Source organism: Dasypus novemcinctus, chromosome 22, assembly GCF_030445035.2.
Source record: "Dasypus novemcinctus isolate mDasNov1 chromosome 22, mDasNov1.1.hap2, whole genome shotgun sequence".
In the NCBI taxonomy this organism is placed as follows: domain Eukaryota; kingdom Metazoa; phylum Chordata; class Mammalia; order Cingulata; family Dasypodidae; genus Dasypus; species Dasypus novemcinctus.
The window spans coordinates 49,813,610-49,834,270 of record NC_080694.1 but is presented as its reverse complement, the minus strand read 5'-3'; the positions used below and the strand labels follow the sequence as shown (position 1 = coordinate 49,834,270).

At 43.6% G+C, this 20,661-nt stretch overlaps 1 protein-coding gene across 2 annotated transcripts in view; it reads right to left on the bottom strand.

The window, feature by feature from the left end:
• Window positions 1–20,661, bottom strand: part of CAP2 (cyclase associated actin cytoskeleton regulatory protein 2) — a 161,419-nt gene that overhangs the window by 91,131 nt on the left and 49,627 nt on the right. For both annotated transcript variants that reach the window (XM_004484784.5, XM_004484785.5), the window contains exon 4: window positions 18,780–18,857. In XM_004484784.5, coding sequence (XP_004484841.1) covers window positions 18,780–18,857 — 78 coding nt within the window. The remainder of the gene's footprint in view (window positions 1–18,779; window positions 18,858–20,661) is intronic.

Here is a 20,661-nt window from a genome sequence, read left to right as displayed (position 1 = left end):
ACACAGAACAGGGAGCGAATGGCTTTGAGAAAATCTCCTGATGCTTGAGGATGAAATTTTGGAGGAACGTGTGTATCAAAGAGGTAGAGGAGAAAGAGAACAAAATTGAACGAGACAGAGACCTTAGAAGGAATAGTTTCAGTTGCAATGGAAGGGAAAACTTTGTAGAGTGATGACCAATGTAAAAATCCTTCCAGAAGGTTTCAAGGAATGAGGACAATTCGGAAGAGACCAGGGTACCGGGGAAGTCTTTTTCTGGTAAAACGCTGAGGTGGGCAGACAGATGACAGGACTGAAAACTGACAGAAAAGCGAAGGCATAAAGTCAGGGAGGACAGAACTTTAGGTAAGTCAGCAAAGGAAAGAGATGGTTTATGTGGTGAAGGAAATCTTTTTAAATGACAGAAAACCCCAATTTGGTTTGTAGACGAGAGAGAGACTAAAATGGTCTCCTTAGAAAAAACAAAACAAGATTAAAACCACATATAGCACTTCACAGCTCACTGATGAAAGACGTAATGATGCTTATGTGGTAGGTCCTACAATCCAGTTACCTTGATGTGCAGGCAAGAAGAATGAAATTTAATGGGTATTTAAGGCAAAAAAAAAAAAAAAAGGAATATAACAACCAACTGAGAACCTGCGGCTCCCAGACAGCCTCACTGTGGAATCCAAAGATCTGGAGCAGATCCCAAAAAGGCCTCCCTGCATATGTGACTTATCAGGAGACACCAGGTACAGCAAACCAAAGGGGGAGACCAGCATCTGCAGCCTGCACACCTACTCCCCCTTTGGCCAGCAGAACTGCACACTTACCTCTGGCTTTTTCCTACACACAGTGGACACAAGTTGCTGGGCATGGACAAGCAAGTGTGGGAAACAGCAGACACTGCCCATTACCTTGCCTGCACACAAGGGGAATGGGAGCTCCTGGGCATCAACAAAGCCAGCCTGAAGATGCCCGTGGCTCCAGTCTTTTTGACCAGATCATGTCCTATGTGGTCATCAGGCGCAGGCCCAGTGGCTTTCTGGTTGCCATCAGCGCCCTCAGTTTCTACCTCCCAGTTACCTTCAGATAACTCTTCTGGGCTCCCTGTCTTTCCGCTCATGGTGAATAAACTAATCCCGGCTCCCGGCACCTCACTCATCAGAGTCTACTTTGCCCTGGGTCTGTCCTTGATGGGAGTCTTCATCACCCACCTGCTGCACCTGGCCACCACCTGGTCCCACCCATGCCTCAGTGGCTCCACTCCCTGCTGCTGCACTGCACCAGCCCCAGGGAATGCCGTCCCACTGCACTCCAGAAGGAGATCGGGGCCAGGCCTCACCCCCACCCACTTGCCTGGCCTGAAGGAACCAGGGAAGTTGGTGGGGAAGGAGCTGGGACCCAGAGAGGCTGAGCGAGATGGGGGCTGAGGACTGATCCACCTAGGAATAATAATCTCCCATAACCAATCCGAGGTCAGAAGGCAATTCTGCCCGGGTCTTTAAAGGTGGCCCTGCCGAGTGTGAACCCCCTTCGGGCTGGGGAACACGCGTACCACACACATGGAGAGAAGATACTCGTCCCGTCTCCCTACAAGTCTCCTCTTTTATTTTAAAGTGACTGGTGCTGATTTCCCAGGTATTATTTGCTTCCCAAACACAAACACAAAAAGACGTTCCCAGAGACCCATTTCATAAGTGGTCTTGAAGGTCTTAGCCATCTCAAAATCTGAGATGCCATGGATCGTGGGTGATTTATTCGTTCTGGAACTTGTGGAGCAACTCTCCCGAGCAGAGGACACAGGCCTGGGCAGTCACTTCTCGGAAGTACTGAGTAATCACATCTTATATTACTGGTAGTAAGTTAGGGGATTACTCATTACCCAAGTCAACAGTCAAATTGATTTGGTGCCAGAGACAATATTAGAGCACAGAAAGAGTCAATTATGGGAAAACAACAAAGTTTAGGGTAATGACTCAAAAAAATAAAAAGGTACAAAATACCTAAAAATTTTTAAAGTGATAAAAATACTAAAAGGAAAACCCAAAAACTCAGCAGCATGAAATTACAAAAAGGCAACTATCCCAATTTAAACATGGGAAGATGACTTGAATTTCTCCCAGGAGGAGATACAAATGGCCAAGAAGCATACGAAAAGATGCTCACCATCACTGGTCATTAGGGAAATGCAAATCAAAACCACAATGAGACACTCCATACCCACTAGGATAGCTGTTATTTAAAAAAAACAAAAACAACGGCATTGCTGAGGCTGTGGAGAAATTTGAACCTTTATACATTGTTGACAGGATTATAAAATGATACATGGTAGCTTTGGAAAGCATTTGGGCGGTTCCTCGGAAAGTTGAACACAGAACCACCATATGATCCGGCAATCCCACTTCTTGGTATATAATCAAAGGAAGTGAAATCAAGGACTTGAACATGTATTTGTACACCAGTGTTCAATGCAGCATTATTCACAATAGTCAATAGGTGGAAGCAATCCAAGTGTCCATCAACAGAGAGATGAATAAATAAAATACAGTATAGCCATACAATGGAATATTATTCAGCTATGAAAAGGAATGAAGTTCTGACACAAGCTGCCACATGGAAAAACCTTGAAGGTAACATGTTGAGTGAGATAAGTCAGACACAAAAGGACAAATATCTTATGATCTTGCTTGTATGAAATACTTAGAATATGCAAATTCATAGAGACACATAGCAGATTATGGGCTACCAGGAACGGGGGGTGGGGGAGGACGTGGAGGGAAAGGGTGAGTCACTGCTTAATGGAATCGGAGTTTCTATTTGAGGTGATGAAAATATTGGGGTAATGGTTGTTGGTGAGGGCAGCAAAATATTGTGAATGTACCTAATACCACTGAATTGTCCACTTGAAAGTGGTGAAAATGGGAAATTTTGTGTTGAATATTTCTTATCACAATAAAAAATTAAAAAAAAAACAACTCAGTGGCTTACCAAAAAAAAAATCAAAGGAAATGAAAGTGGTCTGATGACATGTTGTAACAGCACAGGTAGCCCTGAATTTCACAGCTCCACTCTCTTCAATACTGCTTTCTCACTAATATCTACACTTTACTCCTTAGAGAATACAAATACAAAGACTCAAAGACGAAAGTAAGAGCAGAGTGGCTCAGAGAGGTATTGTTCTAAAAAGTTCTGAGGTGCATAGCCACACCCTCAGCTCGTTTAGCCGTCCTTACTTCTAACTGATGGATCACAAGGATATGATTATCCTTTTCTTTCCTCTTTTCTCACACTTTTTTAACTTTTTAAATTGAAGTTTATCATTCATGCATGAACGTAAATAAGTGTATAGCAAAATTTGTGAATTTTTAAAAGAATCGTATATCATCATACAGGGCTCCCATACATCTATCTCCCCATCACCAACACCTTGCATTGTTGTCTTCTCACTCTTTCTGTTCCTCTTTCTGACCTCCTTTCCTCTTTAAGCCTTGGGAAATGGAAGAACCAAGAAAAATTGAACAAAAAGACCAGGAGCAAGAGAACTGTCCCAAACACACTCTTTGGTAAGGTCTTTGAATGCTGTGATTCTTTGGTTGCTATTTTGGAAAGGATAATTCAGTCCCAAGTACAGCATTACAGAATTTCAGCATGATTTTGAAAGTCCCTTCCATACCAGAGAAATGTTATCACAGGAGAAAAAAGAAAATGTAAAAGTTCTAATTTTCCCACAAATTGTATTTTAAAGATATGGACGATTCATTGAGCTCTACAAAAAGACTTTCCAAATTTTAAGAAGTCATCAAAGTTATTATTGATGATGACTTATTATCATCATCATCAGTATCAGATAGGTATGTGAGGACATAGACTTTTTATGAACTGTACATGTAGCTCATGTCAACAGTATACTTATAACAATGTTACAGAACTTGGAGCCGTGCTTTCCCATTTTATATAATTAAAGAGATTTTGTTGTATTTCCATTTTTCTGATGTATAGTTTGCCCTGTCTGTGCTTTATTTGCTGTCAAGTTGGGAAGATGGGCAGCTCCAAATTGTAATCCTGTTCCTATTGTAAAATATAATCCAATTTACAACTTTCTAAGAGGACTTCCTGTACACATTCAAGTAGGATTTTCAGCCAAAGAAAATGATGGGACTCTGGGCGTTAAACGCAAATTGTGTGACGCACAGTAGAGAAGCCATTCACACTGAAAAGAGAGAAACCCTGAAGTGCTTCTACACTGCAGTTTGTGTAGTTCTAATCATGGAATCACCAGCGTCAGAGGCCTGATGTTGGACACCAACAATTTTGAAGCCTCAAGAAAGGATCATTTTTCACAATTTACATGAAAACTGTACATAGGGAAGAATCCATCTAATTGGAACATTTTCAAGAGCATTTAAATATCAGGTCAGCTGGATTTCCACAGCCCAAGTGAATTTAATCAGCACACTCTTTCCAGAACCTATATGCTATAATTATTGAATGCTTAAGCTACATCTGTCACCCAAATCTGGCTGTGATTGTTTCTCACCATTAGTTTCACACATCCAGAAACAAACTATTCTGTCGTACCCTGGGAGGTATTCACTTGTTAAAAGTGTGCATTAAAAAAATGGTTATCTTTAAACAAAATGCTTTTTATTAACAAAACATCACTTGTTCTTCCTCTAATCTTTCCTTTCCCAAGTTCTTATAAGGAATACGTTTTCAAGGCTAATTATATGTGGCTGATCCATGACCTACATTTTACCAGTTACACCCTTCACTGGTATCTACGTCAGTACTAAATACACTTGCAAAAATCAAAACAAGTTCTTTGAGAAAAGATAATAGTATCCATTGTGAAAGGAATTAAAACTACTGGACTATACGCTAAAAATGGGAAATTTTGTATATTGTGTGTATATATACTTATATAATATACAAAATCAGAGTAATTTTTTTTTTTTTAAGATAAAGGCATCACTAAATCACTAAATTAACATGTCACTTGGCTGTTCCTCTAATCCATTAAAGAAGCTATTTAGTTCCTGGCTGCTAAAACAAATACCAGGAGCGGACTTGGCCCGGTAGGGCGTCTGCCTACCACATGGGAGGTCCACGGTTCAAACCCTGGTCCTCCTTGACCCGTGTGGAGCTGGCCATGCGCAGTGCTGATGCGTGCAAGGAGTGCCGTGCCACGCAGGGGTGTCCCCCATGTAGGGGAGCCCCATGCGCAAGGAGTGCGCCCCCTAAGGAGAGCTGCCCAGCGCGAAAGAAAGTGCAGCCTGCCCAGGAATGGCGCTGTACACACGGAGAACTGACACAACAAGATGATGCAACAAAAAGAAACACAGATTCCCAGTGCCGCTGATAAGGATAGAAGCAGTCACAGAAGAACACGCAGCGAGTGGACACAGAGAGCAGACAATGGGGGGAGGGGAAGGGGAGAGAAATAAAAAAAAATCTTTAAAAAAATAAAAAATAAAAGAAATACCACACCATGGGTTGGGTTAACAACAGGAATTTATGAGCTCCTGGTTTCTGAGATTAGAAGGCTGGCTTCTCCCCAGGTCAGTGTCTTCTGGCAGGCAGGTACTCTTCGGGGCACCTTGGCTTTTCCATCACATGGCGCTCCACATGGCACTGTCTTCTCCTGTCTCTTCTCAGTGCCGCTGACTTCTACTTTCTGGCTGCTCTCTATGGTTTCTCTCTCTGTGTCCCATTTCCTTTGCTTCTAAGGACTTCAGCCATATCAGAGTAAGGCCCCTCGTCATTCAATTGGGGCACACCTTAACTACTAACATCTTCAGAGGTCCTGTTGACAACTGGGCTCACACCCGCAGGACCAGGGGCTGGGGCCTGAGCGGGCCTTGTGTGGTGGACAGGATTCAATCCTCACAGTCCACCCCCCTGGACCCCCAAAAAGACAAGTTCTTCCCAATGGCAAAATACATTCATTCCACCACCATGCTAAAAAGCCTTTTGTTGTTTCAGTAACAAAGTCCAATCAAAATCGGTTGTGGGTGTGGCCGATCCTGGGGCAGAATTCCTGTCTGATGGACCCCTGAAACCTAGAAAACGCATTAACTGCTCCCAATCTACAATGGTGGGACAGGCATAGGCTAAACCTTCCAATTTTCAGAAGGGAGAAATTGGAAGGAGAATAGGTGTTACAGGTCCCAAACAATTCTGAAACCCAGCAGGGCAAATTCCAATAGATTTCAAGGTCTGAGAGTCTTCTATGGATTAGCGTTTTGCCCCCAGGCCTGATGGAGTGGAAGCCCCCTCCCCTGCCGGGTGCTTGGGGAGCAGCCATGCTCTCCCTGAACGCTGGGCTGTGGGTCCCCACCTCTCCTTTCGTCAAGATGGCGGCCAGGGAACACGGGGGCACCGGCCCCAGTAACTCTGAGCATTGGGGTGGCGGCACTCTCCATGAATGACAGGGCGCAAGGCCCATCCCCTCCAAGCAGGGCTGGACCTGCCCTTTCCATACCTGGGTGGGCCACTCTCTGGGCCCAAGCAGATCTTTTCGGTCCAGACCTTTGCATTCGTGGTTCTTGAAGTCATTCCTCCATTTGTCCCATGGCTTCTCTTTCTGCACCCAATTTCTTCTGCTTATAAGGACTTCGGCCCTCATTCAGGCTGGACACTTAACTAACAACTTCTCCAAAGCCCTATTTGCAAATGGGTTCCCACCCACCAGACCAGAGGTTGAGACCTGAACACACTGTAGCAGATTTTGATGTTTATGAATTCCAAAAACAGATATTGGATTATGTTTGTAAACCGATCTGTTCCTCTGGGCATATGAGATTGTACTAGATTCAGAGGTTTCACTTTTACCTGATTAAATTATGATCAAGGCTTTGATTCAGCCACAATATGTAGGAGAAAATGACAAGGCAGAGGAGAAAGTTGGAGTTTTGATGCTGATGCTTCAGGAAGTAAATATATGAGGAAAGAGAGAAGGCTTCCTTAGACATGGCAGAGAATGAGCCTGACAGTCTACAGCTGACCTTGTGAAGAGAGCAGAGCAGCTGATCCCGGAGAGAAACGAGCCTGGGGAGAGAGGCAAGCCTTACACTAACCTACAGCTGAGAAGAGAAGGAGCTGGGACCACAGAGCTGGAAGAGGAAGGCTGAACCCTGGCAGCCATCGGCAGCCATCTTGTTCCAACACACGGCAATAGGCTTGGTGAGGGAAGTAACTAATTCATGATGGCCTGGTGACTGTAAGCTTCTACCCACAAATAAATACCCTTTATAAAAGCCAACAGAGTTCTGGTACTTTGCATCAGCACCCCTTCGGCAAATATACACGCCTTTTGTGGGGACATGATTCAATCCCCAACACCAGCTTCTCCACCAAAAGTGGCCGGGAGCCTAAACTCTCTTCTCGTCAAGCTTGGCATGAAAAATATATATTGTTAAGACTACAGTATGTCATAAAAGCAAAGACACCGCAACTATAAAGACCCTTGAGGCTTTTAGAATCTAGAGAAAGGGATGGAAAAAATGCACAAAATTTCACCATGGAATGTTTCTAATATAACACAAAAACAAGTTGCTTGTGGTTTGACAGCGACTGTTACATAGATGCTAAGGAAGTACAAAGTCATACAAAGGTTGCCGCAAGGTACAGTTCACCTGGTACGGCTTCTTGGGGGAAGACAAGAAAGAAATTCAATCTTGAATAGTTCCTTAATAGAAGAGAATTGGAGAGTTGGATAGGGAAGTTCAAATGGTGATGGTCGTGGTAGGAGATGGTGAAATTGAAGGCATGGAATTAGTCATAATGGAAGTTAAATGTAAAGCACAGGAATACATGAATCATGACAAATAATACCACCCAGATACTGTTTTTCCAAAGTATGTTCTCATACAAAAGAGAGAATGACAGATACAGAAGTACCCAGGTTTAGGCCTGCTATGTGACAGGCAATCAATAAATGTTTGGTTAAAAAAAACTAAAAAATGCCTTGAAAAATAACTTACTGGGGTTGAGGAAATTAAAAAGGGCTGGAGAATGTAAGAGGAACATAGCCTAACAAAGATCTGAAGCAACAACTTACAGGAAAATTTATCTAATAAATGATTCCAGATACAGAAATCTAGTTCTCACAGCAGTGAATCCATTCAAACCTGACAAGAACATTTTTTTTCTGCTTAGTTTATGAAAAGAAATCATCAGCAACTTGGCAGTAAAGCTTTAGGTGTTTGCCACTAGAAACCTAAATATTAAAGATGCATTGCAAGAAGCAATAGGGAGAACAGAAGGGGGGAAAAAACCTTGTGCTTTCTTCTCTTTTAGTCTGGGAAATGTATCTCCTTTAAAACAAATTGCCATCTAGTAAGATGTTCTCTTATTCAAGTGAGGAGAAGGGCTAAACGATGTAAAATGGTATATTTTAGACTTAACTGTTCTGGCAATGTTGACTTGTACATGTTCAAAATTTATGTTATAAAATCTCTGGAAAGCACAGTGCATTTCAGTTAGACAAGGCATACCGCAGTTTGTCTTGACCTAAAGACAATTACCTGACATTTATTTTGGATAATTTATAATTTTAGTACTTAGCGAAGTGTTTGCATTTTTAATTAAGAGCTAAATACACAAATTAGCAGCACTGCACAGTGAAGCTTCAATCTAGCCGTCAATAGTTGGTACACATAAACACTAATATCAAATGATGGTTTTGTCATGTGATCCATCCCCAGCACATACAAATATAGAACATGACCATAAAAAGTAACAGACCATGCCCTCTGCTAAGTAATTTATCACAGCTGATCCAGACTGGAATGCCAGCTGGAATTACCTTCTGCTGGCCTGCTCCTTTCACATATACGGCTCGTACAGATGACAGAAGCTATGTACTGCAAAGAGGACCCAAGTTAAGACTGCCGAAATGATGAGCAAGTAGCAAATCTGAAACATGTTTGGCCAAAACATGTTTGGCTTTTAAAAAGCATTGTTTAATGACGCAATGGCCTCTTTTAATTAATTCTTGATTCAGGCCATAAAAGAAAAACGTGTACCTCTTCCAACTTTTTATGTTAGATTTATAGTGGCTAACTAGCCAATACTTAGCTTCACAGTGGAGCATGATAGATAGTTGATAATTATTTACTAAAAATACAAAATGATCCCAACACTTGACGAAACGGAGAATGAAAAATTCCCGAGCCAGATATAGAACTCTATCCTTCATGTACCATTTGCAATCCTGAGAAAGTGGAATTCTAGGGAACTTGGTAAGAAATAATAGATAAAACAAATGATATTATCCTCCTTTAGTAACCCTTTACCCCTCAGATAATCCCCAGTGTGTGATTACCACCTCACTTCCTTTGGGCAGCCATTCATTAGCGAATTCAAGTCTTACACAAAGAGAGATGAGCTAATATGCCTTATCAGATTAGGGGAGGAAAAAAAGGTCACCATGAGTGATAGCTCCACTGGCCAGGATCTCAGCAAATCCCTTTTGCCTCCATAGTCCTCAGCTTCTAAATACCTATAAACCTGCTAACCCATAGTCACAGCTCACCAGCTCACCCACGACTTTATACTGCTAAAGCAAACAGTCTGGGCAGAAGAATGACAGCAGAACGCCCCTTTCTGATTATCCTCCCCTCCCCGTCCTGATAAATGAATGATTAGCTTTCCGGTTGCCATTCAGCACAGACTGGGTAGCTTCAAAGCTGTCAACACCAGCAGACCCTGATGATTTCACACAACCTGCTTTTTTTCTGCACTCACCAGCAGCTCTATACAGCAGGGAGATCAGCTTCACAGGCGAGTCAGGGTATAATGACCAAGGTCACTTTTTTTTGCCATGGAAAGGCTCCTATCAAAAGCAAAGGCTTCTTTTTTTGCCTCGCTTCTCCATCAGCAGCCTGATTAGTAAAAAAGGCAATCCTGTAGGGATCAGAAGGCAGTTCCAGCCTTATCTATGTAGACTTTATTTGAGCAAGAGTTTTGATTGGGCTTAAACCCACACTCTTCTCCAGATATTAAAAGCACATATTCTGGGAAGTGGATGTGGCTCAACAGATGGAGCGTCCACCTACCATATGGGAGGACCAAGGGTTCGATACCCAGGGCCTCCAGGCTCGTGTGGTGAGCTGGCCCACGCGCAGTGCTGCTGTGCGCAAAGAGTGCTGGCCCACCCAGGGATGCCCTCACATAAGGGCACTTCCCGCACAAGGAGTGACCCCTGCGCAAGGAGAGCCACCCTGTGCAAAACTGCAGCCTGCCCAGGAGTGGCACCGCACACACAGAGAGCTGACGCAGCAAGAAGACACAACAAAAAGAGACAGATTCCCAGTGTCACTGACAACAATACAAGCGGACACAAAAGAACATACAGCGAATGGACACAGAGAGCAGACAATGGTGGGGGAGGAAGAGAAATAAATAAATCTTAAAAAAAAAAAGGCATTTATTGCCTTTGGGTGTTTCTGCATTGGGAATGAGGAGAAGCAACCCATTTAGCAATATCAGCAAGAGCAGAAAGTATGCACAGTTATGAAGGGAGAATTCAGAGTAAATTTGGAAAAGGTCATAAAGTGAACCATGGGTTAGTTGCCAAAGCGCCATGCCCAAGACTGTCGCCCTAGACAACAGGGACATGCCACCACTAAATGAAACCAGAGTATGATGCAAAGGATGAAAACGTCTGATATTTTATTTCCCTTTATTTTTTCTGTTTTCAAGATAAATACAGAAATTACTCTTTTAAAATCCATTGAAAATAGTTGCTCAGCACATATAATTAATAGAAAGAACATTTTCTTGATGCTTTTGTATTAAGAAAAAAATCTCTAAGCAATAAATTTAAAGTAGGCATTTCATTTTATATTAGGGCCGGAATTACTTTATTGCATTATGTTAGCTGTCACATGTCCTCTGACAACAGGATGGAGCAGCACTAATCATGGCCAAATCTTTCAAGAAGATTCAGCAAATGTGATTGAGCAATGCTGTGTGACATTTTCTGGGCATGGACTTAAGGAACACTTGGGAGTTTGGCTTTGTTCATTCGTTTGCTTTTCCTTTACAATTTCCAGACCTACCACTAGGACCAAGTAATTTACCCAAGGCATGCTCTAAGATCAAAGTTACATGACTCTTTTGTTTGGCATTTTAAAAATATTGAACAATAAATTGATACCTTATAATTAAGGCATAAAGGATGAACTCATTCTAATTAAAAGTAACTTTTGTATGTATGTATGTATATTTATATATTTATAAATCTAAATGCAATAAAACCAAATTCAGCTGTTAGATTTGCAAGTCTTGTTTTTGTCTTGCCGTTCTCTGGGTGGCTACTGGGAGGGTTAAACTAAAAAATTCACATTAAGTTTTTGGAAAGAATATATTTCCACTGGATTAGACCTCATTTTAGCTGAACTAAGTTATCCTCTGGCAGACTGGTTAGATGCTTTCACCAAGTCTGTGAGTTCTTCCTTGCACGCATATGGGCTGACCACATTTCCCAGCCTCCCTTGCAGCTAGAAGTGGCTATAAGATCTAATAAGGGTGGTGATGACACAAGCCACTTCCAGGCCTGGCTATAACCCCTTCTCAGGAGTGATCCTGCATTCTCTTTCTCAGTTCTGTGGTTGAGGACCTAAAGGAGAGGACCACAAGGTGGAAGAAGCCCAGGTCTCTGAATGAATACATGGAAGCCTGTTGACCAAAAACACCCAAGAAGACCTTATGTGAGCAAGGAAGAAACTTTTATTAGGTTTTTGAGATTTGGAGACTGTTTGCTAAAGCAGTGGTATTGCCCTGCTGTTTTCATTTCCTTGTTGCCAAAACAAATACCATGCCATGGGTTTGCTTAAACAACAGGAATTTACTGGCTCCCTTGCTGGATGGGATTATTTCACCTGTCCCTACTCGACCAAATGCTTGCTACAGTTTGATTTTTTTTTTTTTAGGAAGTACCAGAGACTGAACCCAGGACCTCATACATGAGAAGGAGGTGCTCAACCACTGAGCTATGTATGTTACCTGGTGAGAATAATTTTTTTTCATTTGCTTATTTAGTTTTCAGGAGGTACCAGGGATCAAGCCCAGGACCTTGCACATAGGAAGCAGGTACTCAACCACTTGAGCTACATACACTCCCCCATTTGATTTTGACACAAAGCTCTTATAAATGACTGTGAAGTGTGGCTCTTATGTGTATTGTCTGTGAAAAGGACTTTGAATGGTGAGTAGAGGGATAGGGTCTGTGTCTAGGGCCCCCACCAGGTCCTTAATGTATCATATTTCATTTCTCATATTTGTAAATTAGAACTAACCTATTTTCACTACACCCACTGGTTGTAAAAGTAAGTAAATGGTTGAATGTGCTGGGGTCCCTTGGAAAATTGTGCACTGAGAGGTTGGGAACATCTTGGCCATTTTCCATGAAAGAATCCTTCCATCAACTGGAAAAAGATGGACTTGATAAATGTCACTACAATTTCTAGAGGGTGATACCGTAAGGGCTGGGCTATTCCTTTGTCCAAAGATTATTTATAGAAATGATAACACAGAGAGAAGCAAAGCATGAGCTGTTCTTCAAATGTTACATATCATGTTCTATGTCAAGAGCATTGTAATACATCAATGAGAGGGGTGCGTCTGAATTGCAAAGCGTAACCTGCTAGTATATCATGAAATTGATTTAGCTGGTCATGACCGGCATTAAAAAAAAAGAGGAAAAGGACAAAGCAAACAGAATGGACCAGAGGAAATACATCAGAATACAGTGTATGGTAAGGATAATTGTTGTTTTGTGAAACTAGACTGTGAAGTAAAATGTATTCTTTTCTAAGGGTCATGGTTGAAAAACCTGAAAGGTCCAACACTTGAGAATAGGGGCGGCCTGTTTCTCAATGCCAAAATGGGAATGGAAACTTGAAACTGGATGTCACCACTGTCCACCAGGGCTATGGATGAACCTCTTATCCTGTTCTTCCTAGGAGAGATGGGCGGGGGAAGTCTAGGGACTAGGGGACAGGGAGGAGAAAGCAAAGGGCAGGGGGGCTTCATTTTGGTCTGTGGCCAATGGCCCATAAGAAAGACTGATTAATCATTCCAGAGTCTGGCAAGGAAAGGGAACAAAGGGAATATGTATATTCATTTTCTCTGCTGCTTAATAAATGACCACAAACTTAGTGGCTTAAAACACCACCCACTTATCATCTCACGGTTTCTGTAGAAGTCCAGGCAAGGTGGAGCTGAGGCCTCTGTGTGGGCTCTCTCAAGGATGCAGTTAAGGGGTCCCTGGGCGCCATTCTCATCTGAACTTGGGGTCTGCTTCCAAGCTCATGTGCTTGTTCAGACCGCTGTTCCTTGAGGAGATGGCCTGAGAGTCCCGTTTCCTCACTGGTTCATCCACAGCGGGGCATCTCTGACTCCAGAGATGAAAACTCACTTCAAGGCCAGCCAGATGGCTACGAAGTCTTACATGCAGTGACATGATCAAAGGACTATCCCTCCAATCACATTCACTGTTCCCATGCACGCTCAACAGGGGGATTCAATGGGGTGTGCATGCTAGAGCATAGGAAACTTGGGGGACATCGCAGAATTCTGCCTACCTCAGAATCCCTTCTCAATGTTGGAATTCACCAAGAGCAATGAATATAAAACAGTTATTAATCACAATAGTTCCATAGTAGAATATCAGTAAGCCCACTCTAATCCATACTCTATTCCTCCAGCCTGTGGACCCTGGAGTGGAACAGAGTATGGATTAGAGTGGACTTACTGATATTCTACTATGGAACTATTGTGATTAGTAATGGAAGAAACTGTAGCATTGGTGTGGAGAAAGTGGCCACCGTAGCTGCTGAGGGTAGGGAGAGGAAAGAAGAGATGTGATGTGGGGGTACTTTCAGGACTTGGAGTTGTCCTGGGTGGTACTGCAGGGACAGACATTGTATGTCCTGCCATGGCCCACTGGATGGACTGGGGGAGAGTGTAAATTACGATATAAACCATTATCCATGTGGTGCAGCAGGGCTCCAAAATGTATTCACCAACGAATGTGCCATGATGATGAGAGAGGTTGTTGATGTGGAAGGAGTGGGGTGAGGGGCATGGGGGGTATATGGGGACCTCATAGTTTTTGAATGTAACATTTAAAAAAAAAATAAAGAAGAGAAAAAAAACAGAGCAACTTTTAAATGTGTCAAGTAGGCTTCTCCCTAAGCTGCCGTGGTCAAATAAATTTGGGGAAATGTGGGAGCTTCTTAGACAGACTCTTGCTCCCCCATCTGCATTTTAACAAGATCCCAGGTAATTCGAATGTAGATTCAAGTTTGAGAAGCTGGGTCTAGACGTAGTAGGAGTCTGAGGCACTTGAAATAAATCCCAGCTGGAGGTGTACCTGGTGGGAGCAATCCATGTATCAGAGGTCCTCAAAGTGTACTTCTCAGACCAGCATCAGCATCTACTGGGAACTTGTTAGAAATGCAAATCCTTGGATCCCAACCAATACCTAGAAACTCTGACAGTGGTAAACCACAGCAATCTGTGGTTTAACGAGTCTTCCAGGTAATTCTCACGCATGCTAAAGTTTGCAAACCACTACCATGTATCCTTGAGAGTTGAAGCTAGAGGAGCTAAATAAAATTCTCCCGAAAGGCTGAAGACATGGACAGTTGTCACACTGTTCCCACGAAAATGTACAGTCTGCTTTAAGATAGCCTTTATGATGAGTCTTCTCGACTTCAGAGAGGGAAAATCAAGGTCCGGTCACAAACTACTCTGACCCCTGTGTGGCTGGGCTCTTGCATCTGCCTTCCTACCCAGCGGAAGCACTAGGACAGTGCACTTCACAGCACTGCCCTTCTGGGGAAAGAGGGAAGGAAAGGACCTGGAGTGAAGAGAAAAGGAAGTGGGCATCAGAAGCCTGCTTGGCATTTTGTCCATCTGATCCTGCCAGAGCTTGTTACACTGGATGCGGTATGATAAGTGCTCCAGGGAATGTTTCCAGCTTCTGCCCTTGCTGCTGGGTGGGTGTCCCTCCCTCCTGGGTGCGTGGCCCCTGGAACAGACGCAATCCTCTCCCTTTTATCAGGTTTGCAGTAGGGTACGAAGGGCAGCGACACTGGCTACACTCGAGACTGTGCAGGGCCACGTGCTAACCCACACATTGGCCACGACCGCAGCTCGTGCTGGGATGCCGTGGTCCAAAGGCATTCATTCATTTGTTCACTCAATGCTTCATCCAATTATTAGTGAGAACCTTATATCAGGGGTTCTTAACTTCTTTTGTCCCATGGACCCCTCTGCCAGTCAGGTGAAAACCACGGGCCCCCTACTAAGCCCACACTATACCGTGTAGTATTTAATAAATACATCACACCCGCACCAACACGTCCCCACGAGAATGATTTTTTGAATTTCACTTCAAGCTCAAGGACCCTTGGTTAAGAACCCCTGTTTTATACATAAGACTTAGAAGGCAAAAGCCGAGGCTCCCTGTCTATACTTTAAGAAGGGACTGAGCAGAGTAATAGCCAGAAAAGTCCCGGTTCCTTCCTCCACGGAGACTCTAACACCCCCTGACGACGCCTCTCCTCCCGCTCTGACCACAGAAAAGGCAGGCGACGGCTGCCTCTAGAGTGCATCCCACCCTAACTGCCTGGTGTCACCCGCTTTCTTCGTTTTTGTGCAAAGGGGAAAAAAGCAGGACTGAGAAGGCCAAGAAGGACAAGCACCCAGAGTGCGACACAGAACGTTTCCAGCCCTCCCAAGCCAGCGGCGGGGCTGGAGGCAACTCTCGGGCCACGGGAGGGGAGCAGTTCCCTCCACCCAGGGTGGGGCTGCCCACGCTGGCTGCAGCCCGAAGCACCTGGGGGGCCTGTCAAGCCGTCAAGGCCCAGACCACTCCGCGGGTCAATTAGATCAGAACCCCCAGGAGGAGAAGCAGGCACTGGTCCTTTTTAAAGTTCTCCAGGTGGCTCCACTGTGCAGGCAAAACTGGGAACCACTGAGCCAGCGAGGGCCTGAGCTTTATCCCTCGATGTCAAACTTCTCACATCCTAAGATTCTCCGCTCAACTCTTTTATTTTAGATTTATTTTTTAATTTATTTCTCTCCCCTTCCCCGCCCCCCAGGTGTCTGCTCTCTGTGTCCATTCGCTGTGTGTTCTTCTGTGTCTGCTTCCATTCTTGTCAGCGGCACCGGCAATCCATGTCTCTTTTTGTTGTGTCACCTTGCTGCGTCAGCTCTCCGTGTGTGCGGTGCCACTCCTGGGCAGGCTGTGCTTTTCTTGTGCTAGGCGGCTCTCCTTACAGGGCACACTCTTTGCGTGTGGGGCTCCCCTATGCGGGAGACACCCCTGTTGTGGCATGGTACTGCATGTGGGCCAGCTCCACATGGGTCAGGAGGCCCTGGGTTTGAACCCTGGACTTCCATGTGGTAGGCAGACGCCCTATCTGTTGAACGAAATCTGCTTCCCTCTCAGCTCAACTCTTTAAACGGCAGGGTTCTGTGCCACAAGTCAAAGAGCGCTATGAAATTTAACTTGTGTTGTGTCACAGGGACTATTCATTTTATCTTTTGTAAGCGTGTAATTGTTACCAAACTTGGATACGGAGTATTCAAAAGAATAATTTCTATTTTCTTCTTTGCAAAATATGCTGGTAGTTGAGCGACATTTTAGTGAAAATTTTCATTCGTTACTTAATCAGCATGGCCAAAATGTTAAGAACCCTTTGTTGAATAAAAACAAACAAAACCCAATAACAACCAAAAAACAAAAAGACCCCTTCATAGAGGGGATGGAATTATTTGCATGGTGCAATGTCAGTGCTTTGGGAGGGTGGTACTGGGGCCTGGGTTTAGAGAGTGGGACATTTATAGGTGGCCTGGAGAATAAGGACCCCCTACCAACCACCACTTTGTGCTTAACATCCATTATTATTTTTCTTTATATGTTAAAGTTTACCCTGGCCCTTACAGGGTATATTGGTCAGCCAAAGGGATACTGATGCAAAATACCAGAAATCAGTTGGTTTTTATAAAGGGTATTTATTTGGGGTATTTGCTTACAGACACCAGGCCATAAAGCCTAAGTTACTTCCCTCAGCAAAGTCTATTTTCAAGTGTTGGATCAAGATGGCTGCCGACGACTGCAAGGGTTCAGGCTTCCTGGGTTCCTCTCTTCCAGGGTCTTGCTTCTCTCTGGGTTCAGGGTTCCTCTCTTCCCAGGGCTTGCTTCTTCCTGGGCTCAGGGTTCCTCCCTTTCTGGGGCTGGCTTCTCTTTCCTCTGTGAGCTTACTTCCCGGGGCTCCAGCTTAAGCATCAAACTCCAACATCAAAACTCCAACATCAAAAACCCTCAGCTCTGTCCTTTGCCATGCCTTCTATCTGTGAGTTCCCACCCACCAAGGGGTGGGGACTCAATGCCCTAATGAGGTGGCCCAATTAAAGCCCTAATCATAATAATGCCCAGGTACACACCAGCTTACCAACATAATCCACTATCTATTTTTGGAACTCATAACCATATCAAACTGCTACAGAGGGCAAAGTTATCCCAGGTTAAAAGTTGTTACAACGATTATTTTGGTAATACTGCATCAAGGTCTCTTAACAGCTTTCTTACACCACAGCTGTATTCATGGTGGTGAACCTGTATTCATGGTGGTGGAGAAAGGAGAGGAATATGCCTTAGCTTGGACAGAATCACAAAGATTCTCTCCAACGCTGGTGTTTTGAGAATGACCAGCTTAAGCATCCCCTAGGAAAGCAGATTCCTGGTCCCACCCTGGGCCTCTGGGATCAGAAACTGCAGTTCAGCTCCTGGGTGAGCCATATACACTTATATTTGAGAAGCTCTGATTTTGCTAAAAAGGAGATTTGTTAGTTTCCTGAGGCTGCCCTGACAAAGTGGCACACACTGGAGGCCTTAACAACACGAGCTTGCGAGAAATCCAGCTGACAATACCAATGAGCAGTTGTGATAACAAAGCAGCACAAGATCTGAACTTAAAACCCAGTAGGAAACCTTGATTATAAAAAGGCCGTGAGGGAAGCAGATGTGGCTCAACTGATAGAGTGTCCACCTACCATATAGGAGGTCCAGGGTTCAAACCCAGGGCCTCCTGGCCCGTGTGATGAGCTGGTCCACATGCAGTGCTGCCACGCACAAGGATTGCCGTGCCATGCAGGCGTGTCCCCCGTGTAGGGGAGCCCCACACACAAGGAGTGTGCCCTGCAAGGGGAACTACCCCATGCGAAAAAGGTGCAGCCTGCCCAGGAGTGGTGCCGCACACACGGAGAGCTGACGCAGCAAGGTGACGCAACAAAAAAGTGACAGTTTTCTGGTGCCACATGAGAAGAATGCAAGCGGACACAGAAGAACACATAGTGAATGGACAGAGAGAGCAGACAAAGTGGGGGAAGGGGGGAGAAGGAAATAAAATAAATCTTTAAAAAAAAAAAAGTCCATGAGACTGTGAAAAGGATAGGATGCCGATGCTATAAATAAGTTGACCTTTTAAACTGACATCAGTTGCTACAGCATGAACTGGGCCATAACGATATATTATTATAGTAGTAAGAAGACACGTAATGCTTGCTGTTTCCCCTTTTTCTTTTTTGGCAACTGGCAGACATTTGTTTTTAAACTTACCTATTAAGATGACGACGGCAGAAGACACGTTCCATATCATGATACAGGCTGCAGACGGCACCTACAGATGCGCCCTGTCTCGCCCCATAGGTATTTCAGTTGCTTGTTTTTTAACCTAATGGTCCACCCCAGCCCCCGAGGCGGCCTCGTCTCTTACCTCTTGAGGTTGTTGGTACCGAGAGGCCACCACGAGGAAGGCTCGCTGGGACTGGAAGGCGCTGTGCACCATTTCTGCCTGAGAATCAAGAGAAAGACGCCATTTAAACGTTGAGCCCCCAAGTGTGAGGGTTGTCCTGGCCCCTTTCAGAGCCCCCAAATCTGTTCTGCCCACTCAAAAGGCAAGAGCGTCGCCCCTTAGCCATCCCCGGGAAGATGTGCTCACCCAGCATCAGTGGCTGCGACAGCTGCTCATCCAGACAGGTCTGGAAGGGCTCTCAGGGTGCCCAGGAAGTCCAGGTAGAAGGGGCCCCACTGATCCCCCCCCAAAAGAGGCTGTGCAGGCGAAAGCGCTCGCAAACGCAGGACGGCACAGCCCCTCGTCCTCTCCTTGTGCCCACTCTTAATTGACTAACCAACGAATGTTTTGATTTAAAAAGTAACACGAAAGTACCAAGAATTAAAGAGTTTCCAGTATCATCCAGGATTAGCCATTTTTGATGTGTTTTTCTACTTTTAAAGAAAAACCACAGTTGGTTTTGTACCATAAAGCATACTGATCTTAAACAGTTTTTTTAAAATGCAGAAAGTTGTAAAGATTAAAGTTAAAAAATGCCCCACGACCAGAAATATTAACATCAGATGAACATTGCTGCGGCCACCTTTTCAGGTATCTTCGCAGAAAGACTTTTACAGGGTGGAATCATTCCCTAGGTACTATTTTAAGAAATGAAATGTGTTAAGTTTCAAATATGATTGAACAGTATGGATGAATGAGAAAGAACCACTACGCTTCAAATAAAAGTTCTCACACTGTAATAATCATATCCTCAATGATCATTCTATGGTTAAAAAAAGATCATCCAACATTCAGAGGCTGGAATAATTATGTTTGCAAAATTCTAGACAATCCTGACTCCTTGCTGGGAAAGATGAAGACACAAGAACTTCCCTCCATCTCTGGGCTCCCATCTTCTGTACTTGGTGATTATTTTTATTTTTCCCAATTGGTATTCATTTCCGAGCTGTAACAGCAATCCCCACAGTCATTTAGTATTAGTTCCACATTTAAACAAACGTATTTTCAGTCATTTCAGTCACTTTACTGCGGCGGCTCCATTTCTGAGTTATTTTGAAATGTTTTTTTATTGGCTGGACTCTTGCTATCCAGTATTTTCTTCAAAAACTTCTCACAGTTGCTTGGTTGAAGTCTCTCTTCCCACTGTCTTTATATTTTAACAACATCTTGGCTGGATGTTGTAATATCCACGGGTCACTTTCTTTCTCCACTTTCAGGTGGCATGGCATCAAAGTCCTCAGTGAGAAAGTATGAGGTCAGCTTGATTTTTCACCCGTTGTAGGAGACAGACTTGTTCTCATTTGACATCTGAAGAATTCTTTCTTTATCCTTGAGGTGTAATAGCTTAACTAAGATACAGCTGAGTTTTCAGCATTTTATATTTCCTGGAACACATTTGGTCCCATTTTAATTTCTGGGAAATTTTCTTTTTTCTTTCAATACATCTTCTGCTCTACTTGTTATATTCTCTATTCAGGGACTCCAATTATTGTCCTCATATTGTATAATATTTGCATGTCACTTTTTTTTAGATTCTTTGTCTTTAATTTCCTTGTTTCACTGTGATTATAAGGAGATGTTTCTCCATTGTTAGTAAATAATTTTCACCAGGATCTCTTCTATACTTTAACATTTCTAATTTATAGATCGTTTTGGCAATAATGTTTTTTGTTCTTGATTTGTTTCGTTAGACTTTGAGTTTCCCTTTTCATCTCATTCCCATTGTTTCATCACTTTGTCTTTTCGCTATTTAAAAAATGTTTTATTCTTATTGAGCCATTGTGAGGCTCTGTTTCTGCTCTTT